The sequence below is a fragment of the Heteronotia binoei genome, chromosome 4 (assembly GCF_032191835.1).
Source record: "Heteronotia binoei isolate CCM8104 ecotype False Entrance Well chromosome 4, APGP_CSIRO_Hbin_v1, whole genome shotgun sequence".
Classification (NCBI taxonomy): domain Eukaryota; kingdom Metazoa; phylum Chordata; class Lepidosauria; order Squamata; family Gekkonidae; genus Heteronotia; species Heteronotia binoei.
In genome coordinates this window covers 25,398,854-25,426,647 of record NC_083226.1, presented here as the reverse complement: position 1 = coordinate 25,426,647, position 27,794 = coordinate 25,398,854, and the positions used below count along the sequence as shown (strand labels likewise).

General features: G+C 45.2%; 1 protein-coding gene across 5 annotated transcripts in view; it reads left to right on the top strand.

The window, feature by feature from the left end:
* WRN (WRN RecQ like helicase) overlaps positions 1-27,794 on the top strand; it is a 102,405-nt gene that overhangs the window by 46,159 nt on the left and 28,452 nt on the right. For 2 of the 5 annotated variants that reach the window (XM_060236971.1, XM_060236970.1), the window contains exons 16-27: positions 290-396; positions 2,393-2,580; positions 4,298-4,472; positions 5,932-6,113; positions 6,961-7,062; positions 7,714-7,806; positions 17,112-17,253; positions 21,515-21,685; positions 21,771-21,865; positions 22,727-22,793; positions 25,174-25,247; positions 26,341-26,428. In XM_060236971.1, coding sequence (XP_060092954.1) covers positions 290-396; positions 2,393-2,580; positions 4,298-4,472; positions 5,932-6,113; positions 6,961-7,062; positions 7,714-7,806; positions 17,112-17,253; positions 21,515-21,685; positions 21,771-21,865; positions 22,727-22,793; positions 25,174-25,247; positions 26,341-26,428 — 1,484 coding nt within the window. Of the gene's footprint in view, positions 1-289; positions 397-2,392; positions 2,581-4,297; positions 4,473-5,931; positions 6,114-6,960; positions 7,063-7,713; positions 7,807-17,111; positions 17,254-21,514; positions 21,686-21,770; positions 21,866-22,726; positions 22,794-25,170; positions 25,248-26,337; positions 26,429-27,794 lie in introns of all 5 variants that reach the window. The other 3 variants (XM_060236967.1, XM_060236968.1, XM_060236969.1) reach the window with 3 other exon arrangements.

Genomic DNA, 27,794 nt, shown 5'->3' with positions numbered 1-27,794 from the left:
AACCACACAGGGTGCAGAGTTTTGCCACTACTTTGGCTACATAGGTTTGTTCAGGCATCGTCAATATATTTTCAAGACTATATTTGCAAGCAGGGCTACACATTTGATGAGTTTTTTGGAAAACCCTCCGCAATAGTAAACACATTCTCAGGAAGTTGGGTTTTCTGCATGCCACCATATTCTGTGCTTCTGTGCACTGCAGCAGTGAGACACATATGGAAGTCCATTTGTGGATGCCACATCCCAGCCTACTTGATAATAATAGGACTGTGTGATAATTTCCTCCCAGGTTTGACACTAGTAGCTGTCGATGAAGCTCACTGCATTTCGGAATGGGGACACGACTTCAGGAATTCTTTCAGGTCTTTGGGGTCATTAAAGAAAACTCTTCCTGAGGTAAAGTGACAAGCATTGTCCTTGCTGTGAAAGAATGGTCTATTTGTTTTTATGCTGGATGCTTTATCGGAGGTAATGGCTACATGAGAAGACTCTGTTGTGCCTTGACTTTGAGCTCTGATACTGTTGGGCAGCCCAATTCAGTTGTCTGGTAAAATGCTATCCTTCCTATTACATATTGTTCTCTACCTGTAACATCTGCCTAACAACAACAGAGGCTTATTTCAGGCACCATGGCAAACTGTGGCTTGTGCTAACCAGAGTCTAGAACCTGGATGATTTTGTTTGTTTCCAAACATTGAGGCAAACCGAAGTTTAGATTGACTTGCCTGCTTTGACTTCCAGCGTCTTCCTACTTGTGTTGTCAGTATATAACTATTATTTGAGAATTCAGAGATCGTGTTGCATCATAATGGCTCAAAATGTGATTTTTTTTAAAACAGACCATGGCCTTCAGAATCTTGATAGGCTGCCTGGCCATAAAGCATGACCTGTCTGAATTGAGACATCACAGCAAAACATAGTTAAGGAAGTGCAGCAATGTTAGGATTTCTTTTGATGTCTGAACTGAGTCGTAGAATGGTAGGCATAAATAATATGAGAGGTATACAGTGAGATGAGGACAAGAAGAGACTGTATGAGATCCTGCAATCCATTCCCAACTCTGAACCATTATGCATGTTTTAAGCCTTTAATGGATGCCCCCACAGTGATGCAGAAGGGGAAAGCAAAGAGAGCATGACTGTGGCTCCTTTTCACTAGTAAGTGTTCAGTATAAACACTAACATGGGAGATGGGAGTGGGGGTATACCTTAGAACAGCAGACCCCAACTTTTTTGGCACCAAGGACCAGTTTTGTGGAAGACAATTTTTCCAGGGACCAGGGAGTGGGATGGTTTTAGGATGATACAATTGTGCACTTTATTTCTATTAGTTTGGCATGGCGGTTAAGTGTGCAGACTCTTATCTGGGTTTGATTTCCCACTTCTCCACTTGCAGCTGCTGGAATGGCCTTGGGTCAGCCATAGCTCGTGCAGAGTTGTTCTTGAAAGGGCAGCATCTTTCAGAGCTCTCTCAACCCCACCCACCTCACAGGTTGTCTGTTGTGAGGGGGAGGTAAAGGAGTTTGTGAGCTTCTTTGAGACTCTGAAATTTGGAATGGAGGGCAGGATATAAATCCAATGTCTTCTTCTTCTTCTTCTTATTATTATTACGACATTGTAATATATAATAATTATACAACTCAAAGCCCGGTTGCTAACAGGCCACGGACTGGGACTGGTCCTGGACTGGAGGTTGGGGACCCCTGCCTTAGAAGATCCCACAGGTACATATAGTGTCCAGTCCTTTTCCAGAACATTGCAACAGCAGTAATGAGGATTAGAAACGTGAGTGTTACGGCAAGAGTTATTCTCAGAATTCTCAAGATCTTGTGGAAAAGATAAATAAGTTATTATTGGAATTTTCAAGGTCTTGCAGAGATAATAAACAGTCGTCTGAATCTCCTGGGTAAGAATATGTGTGTAAGGCACACAAGCATGAATTAATTTAACCAAATAATGTAGCAGCCTGAACAGGTTAGTCTGGACAAGAACATGTGTAACACACATACACATGAGTTAGTATAGCCAAATCATGTAGCAGCCTGAATAGTCCAGGCTAGCCCGACTTTTATCAGATCTCAAACATTATGCAGAGTCAGCAACGGTAAATATAGGATGGGAGACCACCAAGGAATACAGGGATTTCTGTGCAGACATTCAATGGCAAACCATCTCTTACCACCTCTTGCTTTGAAAACCTAATAGTCCTAGAGTCACCATGAACTGGTTGTGACTTGACAGCACACAAATGTTATTATGAATCAAATAATGGGTGCCATTATGCCTTAATTTTGGATTATGTTAAAAAAGTGTTAGCGGTTGGATATTTATGGATCACTATCTTTTGTCCATTCCCCTGATTTGTTTCCTTCTCCCCTTCCCCTCTTTTTCAGGTTCCTATCATTGCTCTCACTGCAACAGCAAGCCCTTCCATAAGAGATGACATCGTGCATTGTCTAATTTTAAAATCTCCTCAGATAACATGTACTAGCTTTGATCGGCCAAACCTTTACTTAGAAGTTGGACGGAAAACGGGAAATATTGTCCAAGATCTACAGCAGTTTCTTATTAAAAAAGACAGGTGAGCGAATTCTTTGGCTTATTTTACCTGGAAGCGTCTGCAAGTTCTTCTTCGGTAAAAAACCCCACCCTTAGTATTTATTAATGTTAGTTCCCATCTGATCTAAAAAACCTGGGTATGTTACTGAAATGCATAAAGGTTCATTAAAGCCATCTAACTGCAATATCATCAAGTTCCCTCTGGATTTATACAAGTTTTTAAAAAAACTGAATAGGTTTCAAGTGTGATGGGTCTGCAAGGTAAGGAGTTCTATAAGACATAGAATCATAGAGTTGGAAGGGACCTCCAGGGTCATCTAGTCCAACCCCCTGCACAATGCAGGAAACTCACAAATACCTCCCCCTAAATTCACAGGATCAGCATTGCTGTCAGATGGCCATCTAGCCTCTGTTTTAAAACCTCCAAAGAGAGAGAGCCCACCACTTCCCGAAGAAGGCTGTTCCACTGAGGAACCACTCTGTCAGGAGGTTCTTCCTAATGTTGAGTCTGAAACTCTTCTGATTTAATTTCAACCCATTGGTTTTGGTCCTACTTTCTGGGGCCACATCTTTGCATGGTGAACAATATCACTAAGAGGCGTGCCCTTGATTGCTCTCAGACATTACAATGAGACACTTGGGAGGGGATGGTTTTTGTGAGTCCTTTTTGCAGCCCTATAGCTTAAAATGAGTGCCTTGAACTGTGCTAGGAAGTGAGTCTATTCCTGAGAGTGATGGTAGTTTTGTATTCCCTTCTGTTAGATCGGATGGTGCTTTCTCACCAGGTGGAGTATATTCGTCTATACCCTGCCTTTTTTCCCAGCAGAGACTCAAAGAACCTTAGGTTGTTCTCCTCCATTTTATCCTCGCAGCAACCCTGTGAAGTGGGTGAGGCTGAGAGTGTGTGACTGGCCCAAGGCCTCCCAGCAAGCTTCCATGGCAGAGTGGGGATTCAAACCTGGGTCTCCCAGATCCCACATTTTAACTACTTCACTATGCTGGCTCTCAGCTGAAGGGAAAGTCCCCTTAACCCCACCATTGGAAGCCCCAGTTTTGTAGTGATGGATCTAGGTGTGCGCTCAGTCCACCGGCCTGAATGAAGTGATGGAGCAGGGTGAGTTTGAGCCTCTTCACAACTCATGACCTGCCAGCAATCAATATTTCTGTCCCATCATAATTTAGCTTCCACTGGAGAAAAAGTGCTATAGGAGACAGGGTGGCCAAACTTGCTTAACATAAGAGCCACATAGAATAAACGTCAGATGTTTGAGAGCCGCAAGACATGAACATCTGATGTTTGAGAGCTGCAACACATGAGCATCAGATGTTTGAGAGCCAGAAGGAAGGCAGGCAGGCAAATGGATGGGGAGGGAAGGAGAGGTGGAAAGAAAGCAACTTTAACTTTAAATGCATTCTCCAAGCCACTGGAGAGAAATGCCTTCTCCAAGTAAGCTGATGGGGCAGTGGGGGCTTTGAGAGCTGCACAATATGTGTGAAAGAGTCATATGTGACTCCTGAGCCTCAGTTTGGCTACCCCTAAATTTTAGCACTGTGCTTCCTTGGCAGCAGATCTGTATTTATATGTTTTAGACATAAGTAGTTGAATAAATAAAGCTCATTGTAAAGAAGGAAGGCTATCATACATATTTGTCCTAAGGGTTAGTCTCAATTTTTCTTTTCCCACATTCCATCAGACTTTTCATATGCAGTTGCTTTGAACGTGTTCTTTGAATTCTTAGGTCTACTTATGAATTTGAAGGTCCCACTATTATTTACTGCCCTTCAAGGAAGATAACTGAACAGGTAGCCGCAGAGCTGTCAAAACTGAACCTTCCATGCTGTACATACCACGCTGGCATGGGAATCAAAGCAAGGCGAGACGTCCACCATAATTTCATGAGAGATGAAATTCAGGTATGAGGGAGATTTAATTTACTTGCCATAGGATGTTATGTGGCTATTTACTTACTTTAGGGGTCCCCAAGGTGGTGCCCATGGGTGTCGTGGTGCATGCCAACCCCTTTTCTGGCACCCACCAAGTGTTTTTAGAAAGTGGCTAGTATTGCTGTGTTTCTTTTCTGTGTTTGCCTATTTTGCAAAATCTGTATCAGTAACGAGATAATCTAGGTGAAGTACCTTGAACACTTGAAGAAGTGCTTTGTAAATTGTAAAGGTTATTCACATCTTGGGTTTTTTTGCTGCTGTTTTCCATTTTCTGATCTGTATTATTCACTGTTTGCTGAACATTTCAAGAGCCACTGGAGTTGTGTAACTTGACTTCTAGGATTCCAATCTAACTAGGTCAGGAATAGGAAATCACTGATAACTCAGCTGAAAGTTAGGAGTCCGGCCTGAAAAGGTAAGCTGTAGACAATTGCATAGCACAAAAGCACTTTATGTAATTAGATATACTAATCTAGACACAAATAAGCACAATTTGGCTACAGCGATCTATTCTCAGATCACATCCAGGTTGATTCTTGCAAAGTGGTCTATGTGGGGCTGTTTGGGGCAGTTGTTTAGAAACCACAGTTGGTTTAAAACAGGGCAGCCAGGTTGTTGTTGGTGGCCGAGTGGAGGCATTGTATCACCCTTGTGCTATAAGACTGCACTGATTATCCATCAGTTTCTGAGTACAGTTCAGAGTGCCAGTTCTTCCCTTCAAGGCACTCAGTGGCTCAGGGCCAGGGGACTTAAAAGACTGTCTCCACCTTTACTGAGCAGCCTGGTAGTCAGTTTTTTTTTTTTTTAGCGGGAACTCCTTTGCATATTAGGCCACACACCTCTGATGTAGCCAATCCTCCTGGCGCTTACAGTAGGCCCTTTACTAAGAGGCCTGTAAGCTCTTGGAGGATTGGCTACATCAGGGGTGTGCGGTCTGATATGCAAAGGAGTTCCTGCTACAAAAAAAGCCCTGGTAGTTAAGGTTCTTACAAGCTCTGCTCTCTGTGCCCTGGCCTGCAGAGATTAGGGAGTAGCAACCAGATACTGGGCTTTTTCAGTGGTGGTGCCTTCCTTTGGAATGCCCTTCTCCTTAAGGCTTGCCTGGTCACAAATCTTACTTTCCTTTAGGTAAGAAACCAAAGCATCCTTTTTTACCCTCAGCTTTTAACAAATGTTTTTTTTAAAAAAACATCTCTTTTAGTTGTTTTATGGTCTGTTCCTGGACTGTTTTATCGATGTCCTATGTTGGATGTTGTGTTTATAGCCATTTTAACGACTTGTTTTAATGCCTTTTTAATGTTTCAACAGCAGTGTTGTTTTGTTCTTTCAAACTGCCTTCAGCAGGCCTATGCAGAGGCAGCACCCTACATTTTCCAAATAAATAAATAAAAGCCGAGCTCAACCTTATGCCATTATTGTTACTTTCCAGTGTGTTGTAGCTACTGTGGCCTTTGGAATGGGTATCAATAAGCCGGACATCCGGAAAGTGATTCATTACGGTGCCCCAAAGGAGATGGAGTCGTACTACCAGGAAATTGGAAGGGCTGGTCGCGATGGGCTTCCGGCCTCTTGCTCCGTGTTGTGGACCTCTGCTGACATGGCTCTGAACAGGTACACAGTAACCCTTTGTTTCTTTCCAGTATATCTGATCCTGTCTTTCTGCCTTTTCAGGGCTACCAAGATGGGTTTGTGGTTATTAGTAGTGTGGACTTGGCACAGCCCAGGTTTTCTACGTCTCTGTCCAGTTTCAGTCCAGTGAACCCCCTGAGATTTTGTTCTAGAGGCTCTGTGGTCCCTCATAAACAGCATAGAGGGCAAAGTGGGGAGGGGGGTCTCCGGTGGCAAGGGGCAATTGGTGGAAATTGTCTCACACCCCTTCCACAAATGGAACTGCTACTCTGTCAAAGGAACTGCACAGTTTGATATATCCTGCTCCTAGTAGCAATAATACTGGGATAAACAAGTGTTAAGTTGCAGTTTCAAATTACATTTGAAACTGCAACTTAAATTCAAATTGTTACAATGTTTGCTTTATGCAGAATATGCATATAATAGAGACATGGATGAATTGTTTATGAGGGAAAGCTTCATTCCAAGATATGAAAACGTGAACGTTTGAGGCTGTGCATTTTGTTGTACTTTTTTAGAACTTGCCACGTGGCTGAATGAAATCCACATTGTATGAAGGGTGTCAGGGGGATAGGATTGCACATAAATCAGTAAAATTTATGTTTTTTTGGAAGATAGGGAACAGGGCAAAGATAATGGCTGCGACCACACACACTAAATAATGTACTTTCAATCTACTTTCAATACACTTTCCAACTGGATTTTACTGTGTGAGCTGGCAAAATCCGGTTGGAAAATGGATTGAAAGTGCATTATTTAGTGTGTGTGATCGCAGCCAATGACGGATCAGTATTTCAACTTGTGGTTTGTTTCTTTTTACTCCTTAAAGGCACCTGCTCAGTGAGATATGCAACGAGAGGTTTCGCATGTACAAATTCAAGATGATGGCCAAGGTCAATACGTATCTTAGTTCGACCAGCTGCCGGCGGAAGTGAGTGTTATACAAGATGTTTTAGCACAGGAGTGGCCAAACTGTGGCTCGGGAGCCACATGTGGCTCATTCACACATATTGCGTGGCTCTTGAAGCCTCCACTACCCCAATGCCCAGCTTGGAAAAGGCATTTCTTTCTTTAAATCACATCTCCAAGCCAAGCCAGCTGGCAGCTTGGAGAATGCATTTAAAGTTAAAGTTGCTTTCTTTCTACCTCTCTCTTCCCATCTACCTTCCTACCTACCTTCCTTCCTGCCTGCCTGCCTGTATCTGACATTCATATCTTGCAGTTCTGAAACATCTGACAATTATTCTATGTGGCTCTTACATTAAGCAAGTTTGGCCACCCCTATTTTAACAGCTAAGGAACAGGAGCTATCTTCATAGCTAGTAGGAAGCCTTTCAAAAGTGGGACCTGTTTGGGAAAATGTCACTCTGGTTCTGTTTGACTTTTTTTTTTTGTATTTTGCACTAGAAATTTCTTCCTTTAAAAAAAAATCACATCTGTCTCAGGGATAATTCAAGGCTAGATAATTAGCTCCCAGGTGAATCAATTAATGACGATGATTTCAGTTCATTGTTTCCTTCAATGAATTTAACATGTCAATTCTTGCTCTTTTATTTAATTCCCAACATTCCCTGCCGAGCAGAATCATCTTGTCTCATTTTGAAGACAAACAACTCCGAAAGGCATCGTCTGGTATCATGGGAACAGAAAAATGTTGCGATAATTGCAGATCCAGGTAAATGTTCCTCCCAGAAGGTTAAAGGTTTGGTAGAACTGTTGTCCCTCTGCTTATGCGACAGATGAAAATAAGTCTCTAATGGCTTTCTGCTAATGAAGTGTCTTTAAAATATGTTGTTGTTACTTTTGAGATACAGTATTGGTCAGTATGCAGAATTCAATTCAGCAATTCCCAGTCAAAAACTCATTTGAAGAATGTAGCTTAGAATCTTGGTATTAGAATTTACACTAATATCCCACTCTTTTGAAAGTTCAAGTTGGCATCTGTGCGGATTATCCTGTCTTTAGCCTTAAGATTGGAGTCCAGTAGCGCCTTAAAGACCAAGATTTTTGGAGCATGAGTTTTTGTCAGATACCAGAGCTCCAAAAGGGACAGTGGCTCAGTGGTAGAGCATCTGCTTGGTACGCAGAAGGTCCCTGGTTCAATCCCTGGCATCTCCAACTCAAAAGGGTCCAGGCAAGTAGGTGTGAGAAACCTCAGTTTGAGACCCTGGAGAGTTGCTGCCAGTCTGAGTAGACAGTACTGACTTTGATGGACCAAGGGTCTGATTCAGTATAAGGCAGCTTCATATGTACCCTAGAAGTCTTGTTGGTCTTTAAGATGCTACTGGTCTCCATCCTTTCTCTTCTTCTTCAGAGCAACACAGCTACCCACCTGAAACTATCTTTATCCTTAAGTAACTCCTGAAGGGTAGGTTAAAGTGAAAATGACTGTCCCAAGATCATCCCAGTAACAGTCATTGCTAATCAGGGATGTGAACGTTGGCCTCAGCAACCCAAGTCCAGCTGTAAGGTTTTGCCCAAGTTCTCCTTAGGTAGGTTCAAAAGAAGCTTTAATGATGAGGCTCGAAGCAAACATTAATGGCATGCATTCGCAAGACCAGGTCTTGCCATATTGAAGTGAATTGGCAGATCCTTAACACTTATAGGTTACAACATAATGGCTCTCCTTTTCCCACACCCGCCCAAAATCTAATGAATTAATATCAAGTCCTTTCCCAGGCCTCAGTATTACCTCCTGTCAAGGTCACATTCCACACACCCTTCACATTTCAGTTGGTTCCTATCAGCGTTACCCAGAGAGACTAGATTAGAGTTGTTTCTCCATGCTCCTCTTCCACCTACAGGCCTGGAACAACCCGCAGCACACAAAATAGCTAAAGAAATCAATGGGGGTTAGTATTCATGGATGCAATCACAGTATGGAGTTAGTAAACCATATAAATGCAACAGCAACAACATGATAACAATGGATTATTAATGAACAAGGATAATAATACCAGCAGTGCCATGCTCAAGCAATAACTGTCAGGGACTTGTATCTGCTATTCTGCTTACCCACACATTTTCCTGTGCTTTTAAAATAATTATGTGATTGAAATGGCCACATCCAGCAAGAATATGAAATGAAAAGGCTAAAGATGTTTTTCAAAAGCTCTGTTACTACTTCTTCTACTACTACTACTAAATTGTTATTGTATAGCATTGTGTGTAGAATAGCCAGGAGATCTATCTGGTAACCAGAAGATCTTCTTCGTGGTCTCTGTGCATCACACTTATGGGAGAAGGCGCCGGCGCCGATCACGATCGGTAACTTCAAAGCCGCGGATTTCCGCGCCCCCGTCCCGGTGCGCATGCGCAAGCACTCCCCTCCCTGCGCATGCCCACCAGGACAGGAGCGGACATCCCGCCAGTTCTCTTCTGACCGCCGTTGGGATCAGTCGATCTTCGCATCGGTCGGTGGATTTCTTCTTACTGTGGATTTCCTTCTAGCTGTTCTTCGTTCGTCTGTCAGTGAGTGGGGAGGAATAGGCGTTTGTTATTTTTCCTATTTCCAGTTTTCCCTTTTTCCCTTTTCCCCCCCTTAGCCTTCCCCCCCTCACCCCCCGCGCTTTCCGCGCATGGAAAAGCGCTGGGGATTTTTCAAAAGGTGCAGGAAGTGTGGCAGTAAAATCGCCCCTCCGGACGGCCACACTCTGTGCCTACTCTGCCTTGGGGAAGCGCATAGAACGGACTCTTGCCCTCACTGCGCAAAATTCTCCAGGCAAACGAGAAAAAACCGAGCCGCTCGCCTTGCGGCAGCCTTAATCGAGCGAGTGCTGACCCCTCGCGAAATGGCGTCGTCATCCGAAAACACGCCAAACTCCTCGGTGTCGACGGTCGATGTCGACAAGATTCCCTCCGATGCCGATCGCCCCCCGAAAAGAGCGGGCTCGGCCTCGAGGTCGGATACCTCCACACCAGCCAAGAGGCCCAAGGAGGTAGAAGAGGATTCCTCGGAGCCGAAGAAGAGGAAGAAGACGGACAAGCAGAAGCATGCCGAATCTGCTTCACGCTCCGTCCCGAAGTCTCCATCCATCCCGAAGGAATTACTTGTCCCGCCGCTGAAGCTACTCGCATCGCCGCGTCGACAGCAAAGCCCACCTAGACTGCAGTCGATGTCGACGCAGATTGCCATCTCGTCGGACTCCGACCACGACCTCGACCCAGCTCAGAGGTCGGTGAGGGGGGAGAGTCCTCTGGATGTTCAGTTGGAGCAGCGCAGCCCCCAAGACCGTGCCAGAGGCGTCAAGCGGGATCGGTCTCGGAGTCCCCGCAGAGTCTCACCCTTGGTTCTGAGACGTGAATCGGTACCGAAGGACCGATCGGACAGCTCGCATCGGGACAGGTCTTGGAGCCCCCGACACCGAAGAGACTTCAGAGTGTCGAGAGACAGATCTCCGGAAGATCCATCCCCTAGGAGACGTCAGGACTCGCCAGGGCGGAAGCCCACTCCCCCGCTGTCGTGGGACCAGCGTCAATGGCAGTACCTATATGGGTCCTGCCCGATGCCCACGATGTTCCCATGGTTTCCTCCTCGACAACCTGACTGGGACCAACGCTCGGAGGCATCTCATCGGTCGAGAACATCCTATCGACCGCGGATGAGATCCCCATCCGCATCGGTATCGAAGCCCCCGGTGGAAGACCCTCCCAAGAAGAAGTCACCACCCAAACCTCCGGTGAAGGACACAACGCCACCAGACCCGCATCGGGACCGAGCGTCGCACCCATCCGAGCAGTCGGAATCTCCCGAGGCATCACCGAGGTCGTCGGGAGACTCGGTACTGGAGGATCCTGGTCCATCTTCCCCGGAAGACAGCCCTCCCTCCAACAAGGTCGGTGAGGATCAACCCATTTCCCCTTCGGAGGACTTAAAATCTTACGGGGACTTGGTAAAAAGAATGGCCCAATCCCTATCCCTTTCGACGATTCAGCCACAGCCTGTCATCACGGACACTGTGTTCGACATCGTGCAAAGAGATACATCATCGGCGGTCGCCCTTCCAATGACGACGGTGCTGCTGCATACGGCCAAAGCTTCGTGGAACAAGCCTGTGTCGACGCCCATATCTTCGCGCAGGCTTGACCACATGTACTGCGTACAGGAGTCTACAGCCGACTTTCTGTTCAACCATCCGAGACCAAACTCCGTGGTTGTGGCATCTTCATCTAAGGCCCGGAAGACCCATGCTTCCCCCCCAGATAAGGAGGGAAAGAAACTTGATGGTTTGGGCCGAAGGGTCTACTCGGCCGGGGCATTAGGCCTGAAGGTTGCTAATTACGCCGCATGTATGGGGCGATACCAATACGCCATTTGGGACCAAATCTCCACACTACTGCCTGGGCTCCCGGAACAAACCAAAACCGCTATCAGGAAGCTTCAGGCAGAGGGCATGACGGTGGCCAAGCAACAGCTCAATTCCGCCAGGCATGCCGGCGACATTGCAGCAAAAACTCTCACGACAGCTGTCACACTAAGGAGGCACTCTTGGCTTAGGTCCACGGCTCTGCAGGCGGATACCCAAGCATACGTCGAGGACTTGCCGTTCGACGGGAAGGGGCTGTTCAGTGCTAATACTGATACAGTCCTGCAGGAAATGGATAAAAGCATCCGCACATCCAGAAACCTTGGGGTACCAGCTTCCTCTAGGCAGCAGAGCAAACGTTCCTGGTCGCGAGCTTGGCCTAAGAAGTCCTTTCCCAAGCAGTCGACTGAGCAGCAGTGGAGGCCTAAGTCCACAGCTCCCTTCTCCAAACCACAGTACGGCAACAAGTCTAAGTACTCCCCAACCTCTTCCCAATCGTCTCGCCAGAAGGGAAACCGACAACCTAAGCAGGGACTTTGACTCTGTTCTCCCTTCTTGCCCCCGCCCTTGCTCTTCTTTGGACCGCACCCGGCTCTGGCCTTTTTACAACGCGTGGGCAGCAATAACATCAGACCAGTGGGTTTTATCGATAGTCCGGCTGGGCTATCAAATAGAATTCCAACAGGAACCAAAGGTTCCAACATTCGTCTACACCACTCCGTCTCCGACGCTTCAAAAAGAAGTAACTGCCCTCCTTCAGAAAGAGGCCATAGAACGGGTCCCGTCGGACCAATTAAGACTGGGGTTCTACTCCCGCTATTTTGCAGTCCCCAAGAGGGATGGTGGTCTCCGGCCCATCATGGACCTGCGGGGCCTCAACCTGTACATACCACACCAAAAGTTTCGCATGACGTCGCTACCCAGCATACTTCCGTTGTTGAATCTCGGGGATTGGATGGCGACCTTGGACCTGCAGGACGCTTACTTTCATGTAAGCATCCACCCATCCCACAGGAAATTCCTCAGGTTCGCCATCGGGACTATGCATTACCAGTACAGGGCCCTCCCTTTCGGGTTGTCGACAGCCCCCAGGGTCTTTACGAAGATCATGGTAGTGGTAGCGGCTCATCTCAGACTGCGGGGTGTAGCGGTGTATCCGTACGACTGGCTTCTGGTGGCCGAATCAGAGGCCAGTCTTCTCCGGCACATCACAATGACTCTTTCCCTTCTAGAAGAACTCGGCTTGAAGGTGAATGCAGCGAAGTCCTGTCTCCAGCCCTCTCAGAGGGTACAATTTATAGGGGCTATCCTGGACACGCAGTTGTGCAAGGCCTTCCTGCCAGAGAAGAGGGCGAAGGACATCATGGACTTGGTGCAGTTTTTCCTGGAGAGCGAATCGGTCACGGCCCTTCAGGTGCAGCGGATGCTGGGCCTGATGGCATCCACTACAGCGGTGCTGACTTTTGCCAGGTTTCACATGCGGATCCTTCAGCTATGGTTCCTGGGGGTCTTCAACTGCGTGCGAGACTCCCCTCGTCGCAGACTGTTTCTTCCCGAGGGTGTGCTCAGGACTCTGCTCTGGTGGCAGCACAAGGACAACTTATTGCAAGGGGCCCCCTTCCACAAACCACGCCCGACTGTCACTCTGACCTCGGATGCGTCCCTGTGGGGATGGGGAGCGCATGTAAGCGGACTATGTGTGGGGGACAGATGGCCCAAGGACCATTTGCAATACCACATCAACTTCCTGGAGCTACTGGCGATCCATCATGCGCTCCTTTCTTTTCGGCACCTGCTGGTGGGGCAGACGGTGGCGGTTCTGACGGACAACACCACGGCACTTGCGTACATAAACCGTCAGGGCGGCACAGTGTCTCGGAAACTTTGCCTTCTAGCCTTGCGGATCTGGGAGATCTGCAGAGAGATGGGCACGAGTCTGGCTGCAGCCCATCTGCCGGGAGATCAGAACGGGTGTGCAGATTTTCTCAGCCGAGGAGGCGCTTCCATACACGAATGGGAGCTCAATTGGACCCTCTTACAGCCTGTCTTCCAGAAGTGGGGGACTCCGGACATCGATGTCTTTGCCACCCGCGACAACAGAAAGTGCAGACAGTTCTGTTGCCGGGGGGGGGAGGGACCCCCTGTCGTTGGGGGACGGACTATTGCTTCCCTGGGACAATTGCCACGTCGACATGTTTCCCCCGATCCCCCTTCTTGTTCGGGTGGTACAAAAGATATACAGGGAGCGCCCGAACGGTGTCCTGATCACTCCATGGTGGCCCAGGCAACATTGGTTCACCCACATCCTGCGGTTGTCCGAAGGAGTTTTTCACCAGTTTCCCCCTGTGCCAGATCTACTGCTCTCAGAGCGGGGACGAGTGGTCCACCACGATGTTCCACACCTCAAATTGACAGCGTGGAGACTCCCATGACTGCGCTGTCGGAAAGGGTTCAGCATGTGCTACTCAACTGCAGACGGGAGTCTACAAGGAAGTCATACGCCTATAAATGGACCTGTTTTGTTCACTTCGTATCTGAGACCGGGGGTGACCCCAGAACGGCAGGCCTTCCGGGCATCCTTGACTTTCTCCTTACCTTACTGGACAAGGGGCTGTCGGTGTCCTCTATTCGGGTATACCTGGCAGCCATCTCAGCCAATCACGAGCGCATTGACGGCCACTCGGTGTTCGCTCACCCGACCACAAAGAACTTCCTTAAGGGACTGCTACGGCTGTACCCTGCAGTCAGGAAGCCGACCCCATCCTGGGACTTGCCGGGAGTTCTAGAAGCCCTTACGGGCAAGCCCTTTGAACCCATGGCCACGTGCTCTGTGCAGTTGCTATCTTGGAAGACGGCATTCCTGGTAGCTATCACTTCAGCTCGGAGGGTAGGGGAACTGGCGGCACTGCGCTGCGATGATCCCTACCTTCAGTTCCGACCAGACGGGGTGTGGCTACGCCCTGACGTGACCTTTCTACCTAAGGTGGTGTCCACCTTTCATCTGAATAAGGACATTTGCCTACCAGTGTTCTTCCCGAATCCTGCAACAGATTCGGAACGTCGGCTTCACGCTCTAGATGTTAAAAGAGCGCTTTCTTTCTACCTACATAGGGTAAAGCCTTCGCGTAAGGACCCTCGGCTCTTTATCTCTTATGCTTCGGCTTCGCTTGGACAGAAGGTTTCCTCGCAGAGACTGTCAAAATGGCTGACAGAGACTATCAAACTCTGTTATCTCGTACGGAAGCGACCTCTGCCGGGGCCGGTCAAGGCTCACTCCACAAGGGCAATGGCCACCTCCGCGGCGTTTATGAAAGGGGTGCCGTTACGAGACATCTGCAAGGCGGCCACCTGGTCTTCTCCGCATACGTTCATTAGGCATTATGCGCTGGACCTCCGGTGGAAGCATAGTTCGTCTGTGGGCCGTGCGGTTTTGCAGTCGATGACCTGTTGACGGACCGTGCAACCCTCCTCCAGGTAGGCTGCTAGCTTGCTAATCTCCCATAAGTGTGATGCACAGAGACCACGAAGAAGATAAACAGGTTTCCTACCTGTAACTGATGATCTTCGAGTGGTCATCTGTGCAGTCACACTACCCGCCCACCTTCCCCTCTGCTGCGGGTCCGTCTACAGGGCTCCTGCAGCGGTCAGAAGGAACTGGCGGGATGTCTGCTCCTGTCCTGGTGGGCATGCGCAGGGAGGGGAGTGCTTGCGCATGCGCACCGGGACGGGGGCGCGGAAATCCGCGGCTTTGAAGTTACCGATCGTGATCGGCGCCGGCGCCTTCTCCCATAAGTGTGACTGCACAGATGACCACTCGAAGATCATCAGTTACAGGTAGGAAACCTGTTTTTCTAGCTCTTTTAGCATTATGCACCATTTGGTGGTGAGCTAGGCGTGTTTTTAAGACAAGAGACGCATGAGAGGTGGTTTGCCATTGCTTGCCTCTGCATCACGACCCTGGTATTCCTTTGAGGTTGCCCTTCCAAAAATTAGCCAAGGCCAACCCTGCTTAGCTTCTGAGATCTGATGAGCTCAGACTAGCCTTTTCTATCCAGGTCAGGACACAAAGAATGAATGTTACCAAAAATGATGGTAGGATTTTAAAAATTTGTCTTCAGAAAGCAAATCGACATTGAATGTTGTTAAATTACAACTGAAAAATGATTATGAGAACTTCAGGTGCTTTCAGAAGATGCTGTAGATTGCAGAGGCAAGAGTTAAGTTTTCTGATAGCCTCAGTGCCACTGATATAACCTGGTCTGTTTCCATGTCTTGTGATAAGATGGCCTGCAATAGCTGCACAGGAGCCAAGAGACTCTCCCTGTTATACATGCAATGGAAGCATGGTGGCTGAGATGTTGGCACTGCACTGTGAGATCTTTTCCAGTTTTGTTGCCGGTTTTCTGATGGGGGAGGGTGACAAAGGCAACTTTTTCTCCCTCTTCCTAAAGATTAGAACTCGAGGGCATGCAGTGAAGCTGATAATAGATTCAGGACAGACAAAATGAAATATTACAGAACGAGTGATTATAAAGAAGTACAGCTTTACAGCATACAAAGAAAAGTCCATCCAATGAGCACCCAGATATGCGCTCATTTCATCAATATGGACATATGAAGCTGCCTTATACTGAATCAGACCCCTGGTCCATCAAAGTCAGTATTGTCTACTCAGACTGGCAGCGGCTCTCCAGGGTCTCAAGCTGAGGTTTTTCACACCTATTTGCCTGGACCCTTTTTTGGAGATGCCAGGGATTGAACCTGGGACCGTCTGCTTACCAAGCAGATGCTCTACCACTGAGCCACTGTCCCTCCCCGATTGTCTTCCTTAGGAGTCTTCCTATTTTCTTCAATGTTATTAGCCTCTGAATCAATTCAGTGTTGATAATTGGTAGCAAGCCAGGCCTTAACCTCTTCTCTAAACAGATGCAAAAGCCTTCTGAATTTGGCTGGCAAAGTGCTCTCTGCAACCTCTTTATTTTCTTCAAAATGCATCATTCTGGAATAAACCATGGTATTATAACAAGATACAACACAAAACTGAATGGAAATGATTTTTTTTAATTAAATATTATTATTGAGAAGTTACATCTCAATACCACTTAAGTATTTGTTTATATTAGGAGCAAGCCAGTCCTGAACCTTTTCTCTAACTAGATGCAAAAAGCCTTCTGGATTTAGCTGGCAAAATGCTCTCTACATTATATTATATATATATGAGACAGGATGTTTGACTAGATGGACCACTGGTTTGGTCCAGTGGGGGTTCTTCTTATGTTCTTGCATTCTTATTTTAAACCCCTGCCCCCTAATTTTTTTAAAACGTTTTTGGAATTTTTTTCTGCTTACCTGGGAGTAGGAATCACCGGATCTGGAGAGAAATATCTCTTGGTTGTACCTGGCCCTGTTTTGTGGGTGTTTTGATCCACACTTTAATGATATGAGAGATCATACTACTAGGATGGACAATGCACTTGTCCCAGACTCTGTTGACTTCAGTGACTGAAAATCAATCCAAATTCTAAGTTTTATTTTGTATTCATCCTACAGTGTAAAGTTGCTGCATGATGGAACCGTGGCAAATTGATTTCATAAATAAATAAGTACTTATTGTTTTGTCTGCATCATTGTAAGAATCTCTTGAGCTTGCTTTTGTTTGGTTTTTACTCTTTAGGAACATTTGCTGTACTTATGAGGTTGACACAGAAGTCAGTTTGCAAGATTTTGGTCAGCAGGCTTACCTGTTGATGACAGCAGTATGTGCCTTAAATGAGAAGTTTGGCATGGGAGTTCCAATCCTGTTTCTCAGAGGATCTGTAAGTATTATAGTGTGGGTTGGCAGCTAGATAGGCTTCACAGTTATGTAGCGAGTGGGGTAAGAGCAGCTTGTCCCTGGTATGAGGAAAATCAAGATTTGTATCCTACACCACTGTGTTCGGACACTTACAATATCATACCCTATTGTTCGAGACTTCTGGAATGTTCTGTATATCTAAGACCTGAGTTACCTCAGACCTTCTATCCTTGAAAGGAAGGAAATGGTGTACCTATTTGTGAAAAGAGCTTAAAAAGCTCTGGAATGTTTAAATGACAGATTTGAGGGTGGGGGAAAGACTTAATTGTTGGTTTAAGAAGTGGCTCTTGTTGTATGTGCCCTTAATCTTACATGAGAGCTGCTGTAATTTAAGATTCTGATCTGTAAACTCCAAATTCCGCAGTTAAAATATTCTCAGCTATAAAGTAGCTTTAAGCAACCCCTCCTGAGAAAGCACATCTGTTCATACTAGGATCTGGGAGACTCAGGTTCGAGGTCCCACTTTGTTACAGAGGCTTGCTGGGTGACCTTGGACCAGTCGCATGTTCTCAGCTTAACCCACCTCACAGGGCTGTTGTGAAGATAAAGAGAACACAGTGAGCTGCTTTGGATCCCCATTGAATAGAAAGGCAGGATTTAAATGAAGCAAATACAATTAAAAAAAAATCAAATATTCTCTCAGTCTTCCCTATTTGTTGTGTGGGTGCTAGTAGAATCAGGTAGGTGATAAAGCTTTTCCTGGACTGTGCTATTGCATTGGAGCTTTAAGACTGCAGCCCTCAGAGCAGTTGGTCCTGAGTAAGCCCCACTGATTAAAACAGTGCTTACATCTGAGTAGGCTTTCTTAGACTTATACCCTAAATGTGCAGAAGTTTTTCTGTGAGACAAACTTCACCACATTAAAAAAAAACCCTAGCATTTTGTGGCATATTTTTATATATACGGGGGGGGGGGGGGCGGTTAGATGGGGACACATTGGAAACCCCCCCTACCCCTTACCATATGATTCTGGTCTTAATACCACCATATTACATGTTAGTGATTACTGGAGGATATGTGTGGAACAGTTCAAGCATGCAAAAAGTGCTATGTAAGTGCTACAGATAAGCACTATCTCTGGTGTTACTACTGTCTATACAGTCCAGAAAAACCACTCTGTCTGCATGATATCCTTCCAGACCACCTGGCAGAGATGTGCTTGACTTGTTTGCTAGACTGGTTTCAATCCTTGCTGGAAGGCATGCTCCTGGGTGCTCATAGACCCAGGATATTAAAATGACAGAGGTAGCCAGGAGAGCGTTTTCCAGCTGAGGTTGGGTCGCCAGTTTTGAATTTTCAGGAAAAGGTGAACCTAAGGACTACAGTGCTGTACACCTTGATAACATCCAGGCTGTACTACTGTAATGCACTGATTGCAGGGCTGCCTATGAAGACCAGGGGTGGAATTCTAGCAGGAGCTCCTTTGCATATTAGGCCACCCCCCCCCCCCAATGCAGTGAATTCTCCAAGAACTTACAAAAAAAAAGCCTTGTAAGCTCTTAGAGGATTGACTACATCAGGGGTGTGTGGCCTAATATGCAAGGAGCTCCTGCTAGAATTCCACCCCTGATGAAGACAATTCGGAACATGGCAGCCAGGGTGCTTACAGGATTCCAGCAAGCACATTGCGTCTATCCTTCAGAAATCTCATGGGCTGCCAATGTGCTTCCAGGCCCCAAACAAAGCACTGATGTTAACATTAAGGCTATAATTGGCCTAGGTTCAAGGCACTGCCTCAACCCATATATACCAGTCCCTTCACTGAAGGTCTTTAAATCTTGTCCCCAACAGATGTCAGTCTATAAATAAGAGTAATAGCCACTATTATCTATTTGAATTGTTGTTGTATAGATTCTATTGTAACCTGCTGTATTTATTTTTAAATAGGAAGGCGTGATTTATCTTTTAGTTGAGTTTATTTAAACATTTATACCCCACCTTTCTTTGTGGTTCAAAGTGGCTATATGTCTAATGAACAAATGAAGGCCAATCGTTTTGTTTTCAGCAATTCAGCTCATGTCAAAAAAGGACTTAGAGTAACAGGCCTTGTTTATTAAGTATAACGGGCGTCAGAAAATTCACTCTGCTGCTTGTGTTAAAGTACTTGTTTTATAGGCTTTGAAACTCTTTTGGTATGAGTTTCTGCTCTTTCTTTGTTCTCAGAAATTTATAGTCTTAATGTGCAAACCGAACATTTTCCCAGAGGGCCACACTCATTCTAATAAAGCACCATTCCAGTTTTAAACCAAACTTTAGCTTCTGTACAGTTTATTTCTTTTGCATCAAAAATTTGTGTGTAGGAGGGTGCTTGTGGCACAGTGCAACTGAAAATATCTTCCATTTAACCGCAGTGAAGTAATTAATGCTTTATGACTGTTGTTTACAACTCATCTATGTTACAAAACTTTTGCTGGTAGTTGATGAAGAATTGTGTTATCCTCCGTTTTGTTCCACCTGGCAGACTCTTTTGGTAACAAATAAGCACAGGTGGGCTCCTAGATAGGTTTCATGTGGGTCACAAGAGAGATCAGATTTCACCTGTTATTTGAAATCTGAGTCAGTATTCAGTGGTGAGCAGACCCTCCTGGGGATCTTCAAATTAAGAAGTTGGCTTGACTGAAATTTTATACGACCCCTGTTGAAGACACAAGAAAAGCACAAAAACTTTAACACGTTGCCTGAGGAAATCATAGAGAGGGGCTGTTTAAAAAAAAAAGTTTAACACTTTCCAGGTTTCAACATTGATCATAATGTTATAGTCTCTGTTACAACGAAGGCCTTTAAACTTCGATCCTAGGTGTTGTTTATTAAGAGAAGTCAACCTCCTCTGTGTTAAGTGGATGAAACCTTGGTAAATGTGCTTTAATACTGAAGGCTTAGAAACTAAATTTTACAAGAAACACAAGGCTACCCTCCTTCAAGTTCCTTTCTCCCCCTCTTTAACACATAAATCGTTATCCTGACATTCTTAGAGAGAGAGGATGTCCCCTCACAACTCCACCCCTGACTTGGTTACCAAAGCTAGGAAAAGGCACAGCCTAATGATAGCGGGAGACAGAGTTAGTTGTACTACATGTTTCAGTGGGGGAAGGGGAATGTGACATGGAGCTGCTGATTTCAATGGCAGCCCCGTGTCCCTTGAAGCGTACATTTCCATCTTGAACTGTTAAGATCATTGAGTGGTCCTGGGCCACTCTCTATGTCCTGGTTGAATCTACTTCATGTTTTCCTGAAGCCAAAGTCTCAGATGCAGGTTTAAGCAGAGACTCTTGTTAGTTTGAGCATTTAGTATGTTTTTTAAAAATCCTGGCTTTCCTCTGTAGAGCTCAGGGTAGCATATATCCATCTTCTTCCTCCATTTTTATCCTTACAACATCCTTTTGAGGTAGGTTAGGTTGAGAGTAAGTGAGTGACCCCAGGTCATCTGGTAAGCTTCATGGGGATTTGAACGTAGATCTCCCAGATCTTAAACTAACCACTATACCACATAACACACTAAGTGTGATAAATTTTGGTGTCAGTATAACATCTAAGTGTGGTTAGTCTTGTGCATGTATGCTCCGGAAAGGAGTTGGAGAAATGGAGGGAGTATCCAGGTCTGTGATATTTTGTCATAGGGTTGCCAGTTTCCAGGTGAGGCCTGGCGATCTCCCAGGATTACGTCTGAAATCCAGACCTTGGAGATCTGTCTCCCTGGAGAACATGGCTGCTTTGGAGGGTGGATTCTACAGGTGTATACTCTGCTGAATTCCCTTCTCAAGGTCCACCCCCAAATCTTCAGGAATTTCCCAACCCTGAGTTGGTAACCCTACTTCTCAGTGTAGCCACAAATGCTTCAAATGGCTTGGTTCAGATGTATATTGTAACCACCTTGGAATCTACCATTTTCCCCTGTGAAGTTAACCTGAGATGAAAATAGATTTAGATGTTTGATGTATAGCAACCACTGTGTTTTATATTTTTAATGTTTTTTTAATGTTTTACTTGTTTTTAGATGGCACTTTGGCCTGTTAGCTGCCCTAAGTCCACTCGAGGAGAGGGCGGGATATAAATATGTAATAAATAATGTTACTTTACACTCCTTCCTGGCATGTTTCCTCAGCTGGGTGGAGGTGTAAAGGTGGTACTTCCTGTACGATGTTGCACACCAAGAGGAAATGTTGAGAATGGCTCTTTGGACTCTTTAACCAGCTGTATTTGTGTGTGGGGGGGTTAATTTTCAGAATTCTCAACGTCTGCCAGACAGATTCCGATCCAATGCTCTTTTCGGCAGTGGGAGGGACTGGCCGGAGAACTTGTGGAAGGCACTAGGCCGGCGGCTTATTCTGGAAGGCTTTCTTAAAGAAGTTTCTGGGCATAGCAAATTTTCAACCACGTGCAAGCTGACTCAGTTGGTAAGCCTTTAACCGACAAAGCTGCAGTATCAGATGATGTCTTGGGTCTTGGGCTCTTAAACGATTCTGTTTTGACATCTCTCAGGGGAGCGACTGGTTTTGTAAAGCTAGAAGCGAATCTGAGCGAAAGCTTCTGCTTCAACCTGATGAGGAACTTTACGTAAAGAAGCCTAGCATCAGGTAAATATTATATCTAAGTCTTGGAAGTTACAGTGCAAGTTTTGAGTGCTTTGGGGCTGCCAAATGTTAGCTCTGGCTTGTTTGCTCCCAATTGGTGTTTTTAAATCAGCTTCGAAATATATTTTTTAAAAAAATAACAACCTTGTTTTTGATGGTTTTGATTGTTTGCCACCTTGGGGACCCTAAATTTGAGTGGAAAGTAGCATAAAAATGTTATAAATAAGTTTAAATGCTGGCTTTGCCACTTGGGCTATGGCTACAAGTGCAGAAGCAAAAGGAATTCTAGTCTGGGCCAACCTCAAGACATTTGGGTACTTGAGAGGGAAAATCCAAATTCCCTCCCACAAGATACAACCCACTAATCCAGTGGGAAGTTCTCTTGTGAAAACCCTCACTGAAACAAATAGGAGCTGGGTAGAAGCCATCCTGATGCATACGTTAGGACTCCAGAAGTCTTTGAACTGTAAACTTGTTCTTCTTGCAGTGATGGCAGCTTGCAGGAGCTGTTCACTACACTGCAGGACCACTAGTGAAGACAGCTGGGGAAATAACTGCTCAAGCATCTCTTTGACCTTGATTTCTTTGGGACAGGGCCTGTGGCAGGTGCTCCTGTCACCTGAACCTCAGTGGACGGCGACTCAGTCCAGGGCCTTCCGCATTGTGGCCCCCTCCTGGTGGCACTGCTGCTTAAGGGAAAACAAGCCAGCCTGCTTGCTCCAGATCCTTAAAACGATTAAAGCCTTGCTTTAAAAAAAGAAAAGAAAAGAAAAAACTTTTCTCTGTTGTGGTTCACTGGGTTGCATCTGAAGAGCTGTTTAAAACAGAAGGTAATCAAGTTAATCATTTTCCTTCTCGTTCCAGTTCTAAACAAACACCTTTAGCTGCAGGACGTCTCTCTGATGTATCTAAACTGATGCCAGAAAAACAGGTCTGTGTTACAGCAAAACAGTGTTTGTCATTAATTTCTGATAAGCTGTGTTTGTTTTTTCCAATGCAAAGACCATGGCCCAGTTCAGATGAACATCGAGTGGCATGGAACCTATGTAAGCCTGGAAGAGTGGGATTGTACCTGCCCATCTGTCCCACAAGCAGGTGTATGCCACCTCAGTGAACACTGGGTGTCTATGAGTGGAGAGGAAGACTCACACATGTAAAATTCAGCAAACATAAACTCAGATATGCACTGACCATAGTCTTTGAGCCTAAATGCATTGGGGTTTTGTATGTAGGCTTCTCTGCAAATGTTATGTCTGCAGCTGGATATCCAAGGGGGACAGCATCGCTGGGTGTACTCCTGCTTCCTCATTGTGGGTGGTCTCCACTTGCTTAAAAAGTAGTCTGAATTGGGCCAGTTGGTCGGTCTTTTGAGCCACGTCTTGTGAAGCTGCATGGCATCTTGATTTGTAGAGTGGACCAGAACAATGCACGTTTTTGCATTTTTGTGTGGTGGCTGAGATAATCTTGTAGTGTCTACCTAGAATGCGTTAAAATAGTGATAATGAATCCATGAGACTCATCATTATTTTCTGTTAGTTTGCAGTAGGGGTGGGGTGTTGATTCTTGATGCTTACTAAGCAGTTTTTTTTTTTGTTTGTTTGTTTGTTTTCACTGAGACATTTTGCTCATTGAGTGGAATGCTCTTCTGTTTAGACTTTTACTTAGGGCAATGATTTTTCCAGTGGAGGTCCAAGCATCTCTAGAAATCTTTGAAAGCCTGTCTCCCCCTGTTTATTTATTTATTACATTAGATTTATATCCCACCCATTCTACAAAAGACTCAAGGCGGCTAATGACATAAAAATAAACAGAGGCAACATTAGAAAACAATATTAAAACAATCAAACAACCAAATAAAAAACACACAATCAAACATTCAAGTGTTTGAAGCTCAGAAATGTTCTCCTTAGGGCACAAATGATCTATTGCAGGGTGGCCAGAGGTAGCTCTCCAGATGTTTTTTGTCTACAATTCCCATCAGCTCCAGCCAGCATGGCCAATGGCTAGGGCTGATGGAAGTTGTAGGCAAAAACACCTGGAGAGCTACCGTTGGCCACCCCGATCTATTGCATTTTCTCAATAGCCATAAAACCTAGATAACTTTTGGAGATGCTGTCCTGGTGCTCAGAGAAATTAGAAACACAGTTCTTGAGGAGGCATAACACTGTCTTTCCACTGTTGCAATTAGAATGCCAGGAACCAGCTTTGGGAAGCACGCTCTCCCTTTCAGTCCCCCCTCTTTGCAGTGGCTTTCCCCTCCTTTCTGAACATCTTAAGGCTGAAATTCTAAGGACATTTTCTTGGAAGAAAGCCCCGTTAAATAAAACAGATCTTATTTTCAAGGAAATGATTAGGATTGCTCCCAGCTGTGGTTAATCACAGTTAAGATTAATCAGGGTAGCATGAAATTGTGGCTTGAATTGTGGGTGACATCAGTGTGAGCAAATGGCTGAACTCGGGTAGAATTCTAACAGGAGCTGCTTTGCATATTAGGCCACACACCCCTGATGTAGCCAGTCCTCTAAGAGCTTACAAAAAGAGTCTTGTGAGTTCTTGGATGATTGGCTACATCAGGGGTGTGTGGCCTAATATGCAATGGAGTTCCTGCTAGAATTCCACCCCTGGCTGAACTACTGTTAAGCAAGAACTACTGCTTAATTACTGTTAAGCAAGTGGAATTCATGTGAGGAAAGGGTTGTATGAGAAGGGCTGTTATGTTCCCTGAAGCTAATTCCTGATTTCTTAATGGCTAAAGGGAATCTCACGAAGATAAGCCTTATCCTTCCCAAATTATTTCCTAATACTGGAAATTAAAAATATCGTTGTAATGACCTCATTTGCCAGATTGTTCATATTCCTCTGAAATATGGCTGTCCTTTACTGATGGCCTTTTACTGGGTGGTTCTCTTAGCTGTTACCAGGGGGAAGGGCTTTCTCAGTGATGGCCCCTACCCTGTGGAATGCACCCTCTGATGACACCCGCTTCTTATGGGACTTGCTTAGTTTCCACAGGGTCTGTAAGACATACTTTCAGGTTTGCCCTTTGGAGATCAACCTGATGCTCTGGGTTGGTTTTATAGTAGTACAATGCTGAGTCATACATTTTAACTGAACATGTATTATTTGATCCTGTTGGTGTTTAACTTATTTTGTTGTTTTAAGTGTTGTAAGTCGCCAAGAGAGCCCTTGGGTGAACAGTGACTAAAAAAGAGCTCTAATAACTAAGTAAAATACCAGTGATATTTGTTCCATGCATTCTTTAGGGTGTGTGTATTAACTTTCTATCCTCACAATTTTGTATTTTTGAGAAGACGTCTTTGCACGAAATGTTCTCCTATCGAGAAGCAAGTAAAATCTCTAGAGGGAGAGCGCTTCCAAATACAAGGTGGTGTTTCCTAAAGTTGTCTTCCTTTTACCCCCCCCCCCTCTCCCCATCTTCGCCCCCCTCCCCCATTTTCACATCTCTCAAGAGAACATTGGTTGGAAGAGCTGCTATCAGTATGGTACTCTAGTGCAAGAACACCCATTCTCTTATAGATGGTGGTTCTCAGAATTAGGGTTCTGAACTAAGTTAAAGAGTTTTTAATTGGATTAATTCCTTTCTACATTTGTTACTCCATTATTTATTTATATTTGCATATTGCTAAAATCTCAGGAGCATATATCTTTATCTCCAAAAGATGCCAGTATACTGTCCTGAAATTTGTAATTTGTTCTTGCTGGTTATATAGCTAAGCTTTTGATTAATTCACATTAAAATATTTGCACTCTGCATTTTCTCTTGGCTCAAGGCTGCTTCCTCTGCCTTAATATATCAGTTAAACAAATTTGGTCTCTCCATGCTTAATAGAATGTGGTTCTTGGTGTTGTTTTTGCCTTGAGTCCACTGAGCAAAGGAGCTGGCAAAAGGGTGGCAGAAAAGAGCCAGTCTAGGAGGGTAGAGGATTGACTCTGTGGCATATAGAGTCTGCGGACTCTCTGTCTCCTATCTAGATATGTTGCAAACTCCTTGGCACTTGAGCTGTAGGTTGTCCTACCAAAGATTACATCATATGGTGGACCTTCAGACTTTAACTCTTGTCCTTTAGTGGCAAAATTTCCACGGCTTGTGTTGCAGCATATTTGAGGGTGATTGTTCTGATCCAGATAGCCCAGGCCAGCCCAATCTCATCGGATCTCGGAAGTTAAACAGGGTCGGCCCTGGCTAGTATTTGGATGGAAGGAATACCAGGGGTGTGATGCAGAGGCAGGCAATGGCAAACCACCTGTGAAACATCTTTTGCCTTAAAAACAAGTCTAGCTCACCACCTAGTGGTGCATAATGCTAAAAGAGCTAGAACTTCTGGCTGCCAGACAATCTTAGTATCTCCTAGCTATTCTATACACAATGCCATTATGAAGGAGATTGTTTTTTGTCATCTACCAAGTTATACTGGCTGGGCAGAAATTAGAATATGTGCTTTTCTTTCCTTCAGTAGTGCCATAGTGCAGACATCGGCTAAATTGCTACCTGTGTGCTGGACCCCTACAGAACCTGTTATATCTCCAAGGGAGAAGGAATTACAGGTTAGTATGTCAGCTGGAAGTGCTTTGACAAGAGGGATAGGTTTGCAGGAGGTCCCAGGTTCAATCCCTGCCATCTGCGGTTAAAGATCTTTAGCAGGAAGTTCTGAGAAAGATGTTTCCCTTCCCAAGAACCCGAGGAGCTGCTGGCAGTCACAGTCACTTGATACAAAGCAGCTTTGCACTTTCATTGTCGATATATATCGATGGTGCGGTCTCCTTTGGAATACTGTGTGCAATTCTGGTCACTGCACCTCAAAAAGGATATTATAGCATTGGAAAAAGTGCAGAAAAGGGCAACTAGAATGATTAAAGGGTTGGAACACTTTCCCTATGAAGAAAGTTTAAAATATTTGGGGCTCTTTAGCTTGGAGAAACGTCGACAGCGGGGTGACATGATAGAGGTTTACAAGATTATGCATGGGATGGAGAAGGTAGAGAAAGAAGTACTTTTCTCCCTTTCTCACAATACAAGAACTCGTGGGCATTCGATGAAATTGCTGAGCAGTCGGGTTAGAACTGATAAAAGGAGGTACTTCTTCACCCACAGGGTGATTAACATGTGGAATTCACTGCCATAGGAGGTGGTGGCAGCTACAAGCATAGCCAGCTTCTAGAGGGGGTTAGATAAAAATATGGAGCAGAGGTCCATCAGTGGCTATTAGCCACAGTGTGTATATGTGATAAATAAATTTTTTCGCTACTGTGTGACACAGAGTGTTGGACTGGGTGGGCCATTGGCCTGATCCAACATGGCTTCTCTTATGTTCTTATGATGAGACTTGCAAGTTTATTCATGTAGCATCCAGTTAAAAAAATCTTAGTGTAAAACTGTGAACTTTGATCAGTTAATTTGTAGATATATATTTACATTTGAGTAAAAATAATTTGTTCAGAAGGGGAAAGAAAGCATACATCATTTGCAATTTGGTGCAACAGGTGCCATCTTAGAAAGGGCAATCCTTGCAGTGTATAGGGGAACATTTTTTTAGAAATCAAGTGGAGAATCAAGCAGCATTTTGAAACTGACAAGACAGAGACCGATTCCTCACTAGCAGTTGCTCTGCCTCCATGCTTCTGCTTTCCTTGGATCAGATGATCAATTCTCCATCAGTTGCATTTTGATTTGCGGCGCCCTCAAATTTTCCTCATAGCTTCCTGCTCTGGTTTTTTGGTGATTCAAAAGCTGTGAGGGAAATTGGAGAGAGCCGCAAGCCAAAATGCTGTGGCCACGCAGTAACTAGCATGGAATTGGTCACTTGGTCTGAGGAAAGTAGAAGCCCGGGTGCAAAATGACTGCTAGTGAGGAATCATAGTCTGTAGTTTGAAAGTTAAAGGTGATGGTTCCAGATAAGGAAAATGAGGTTCT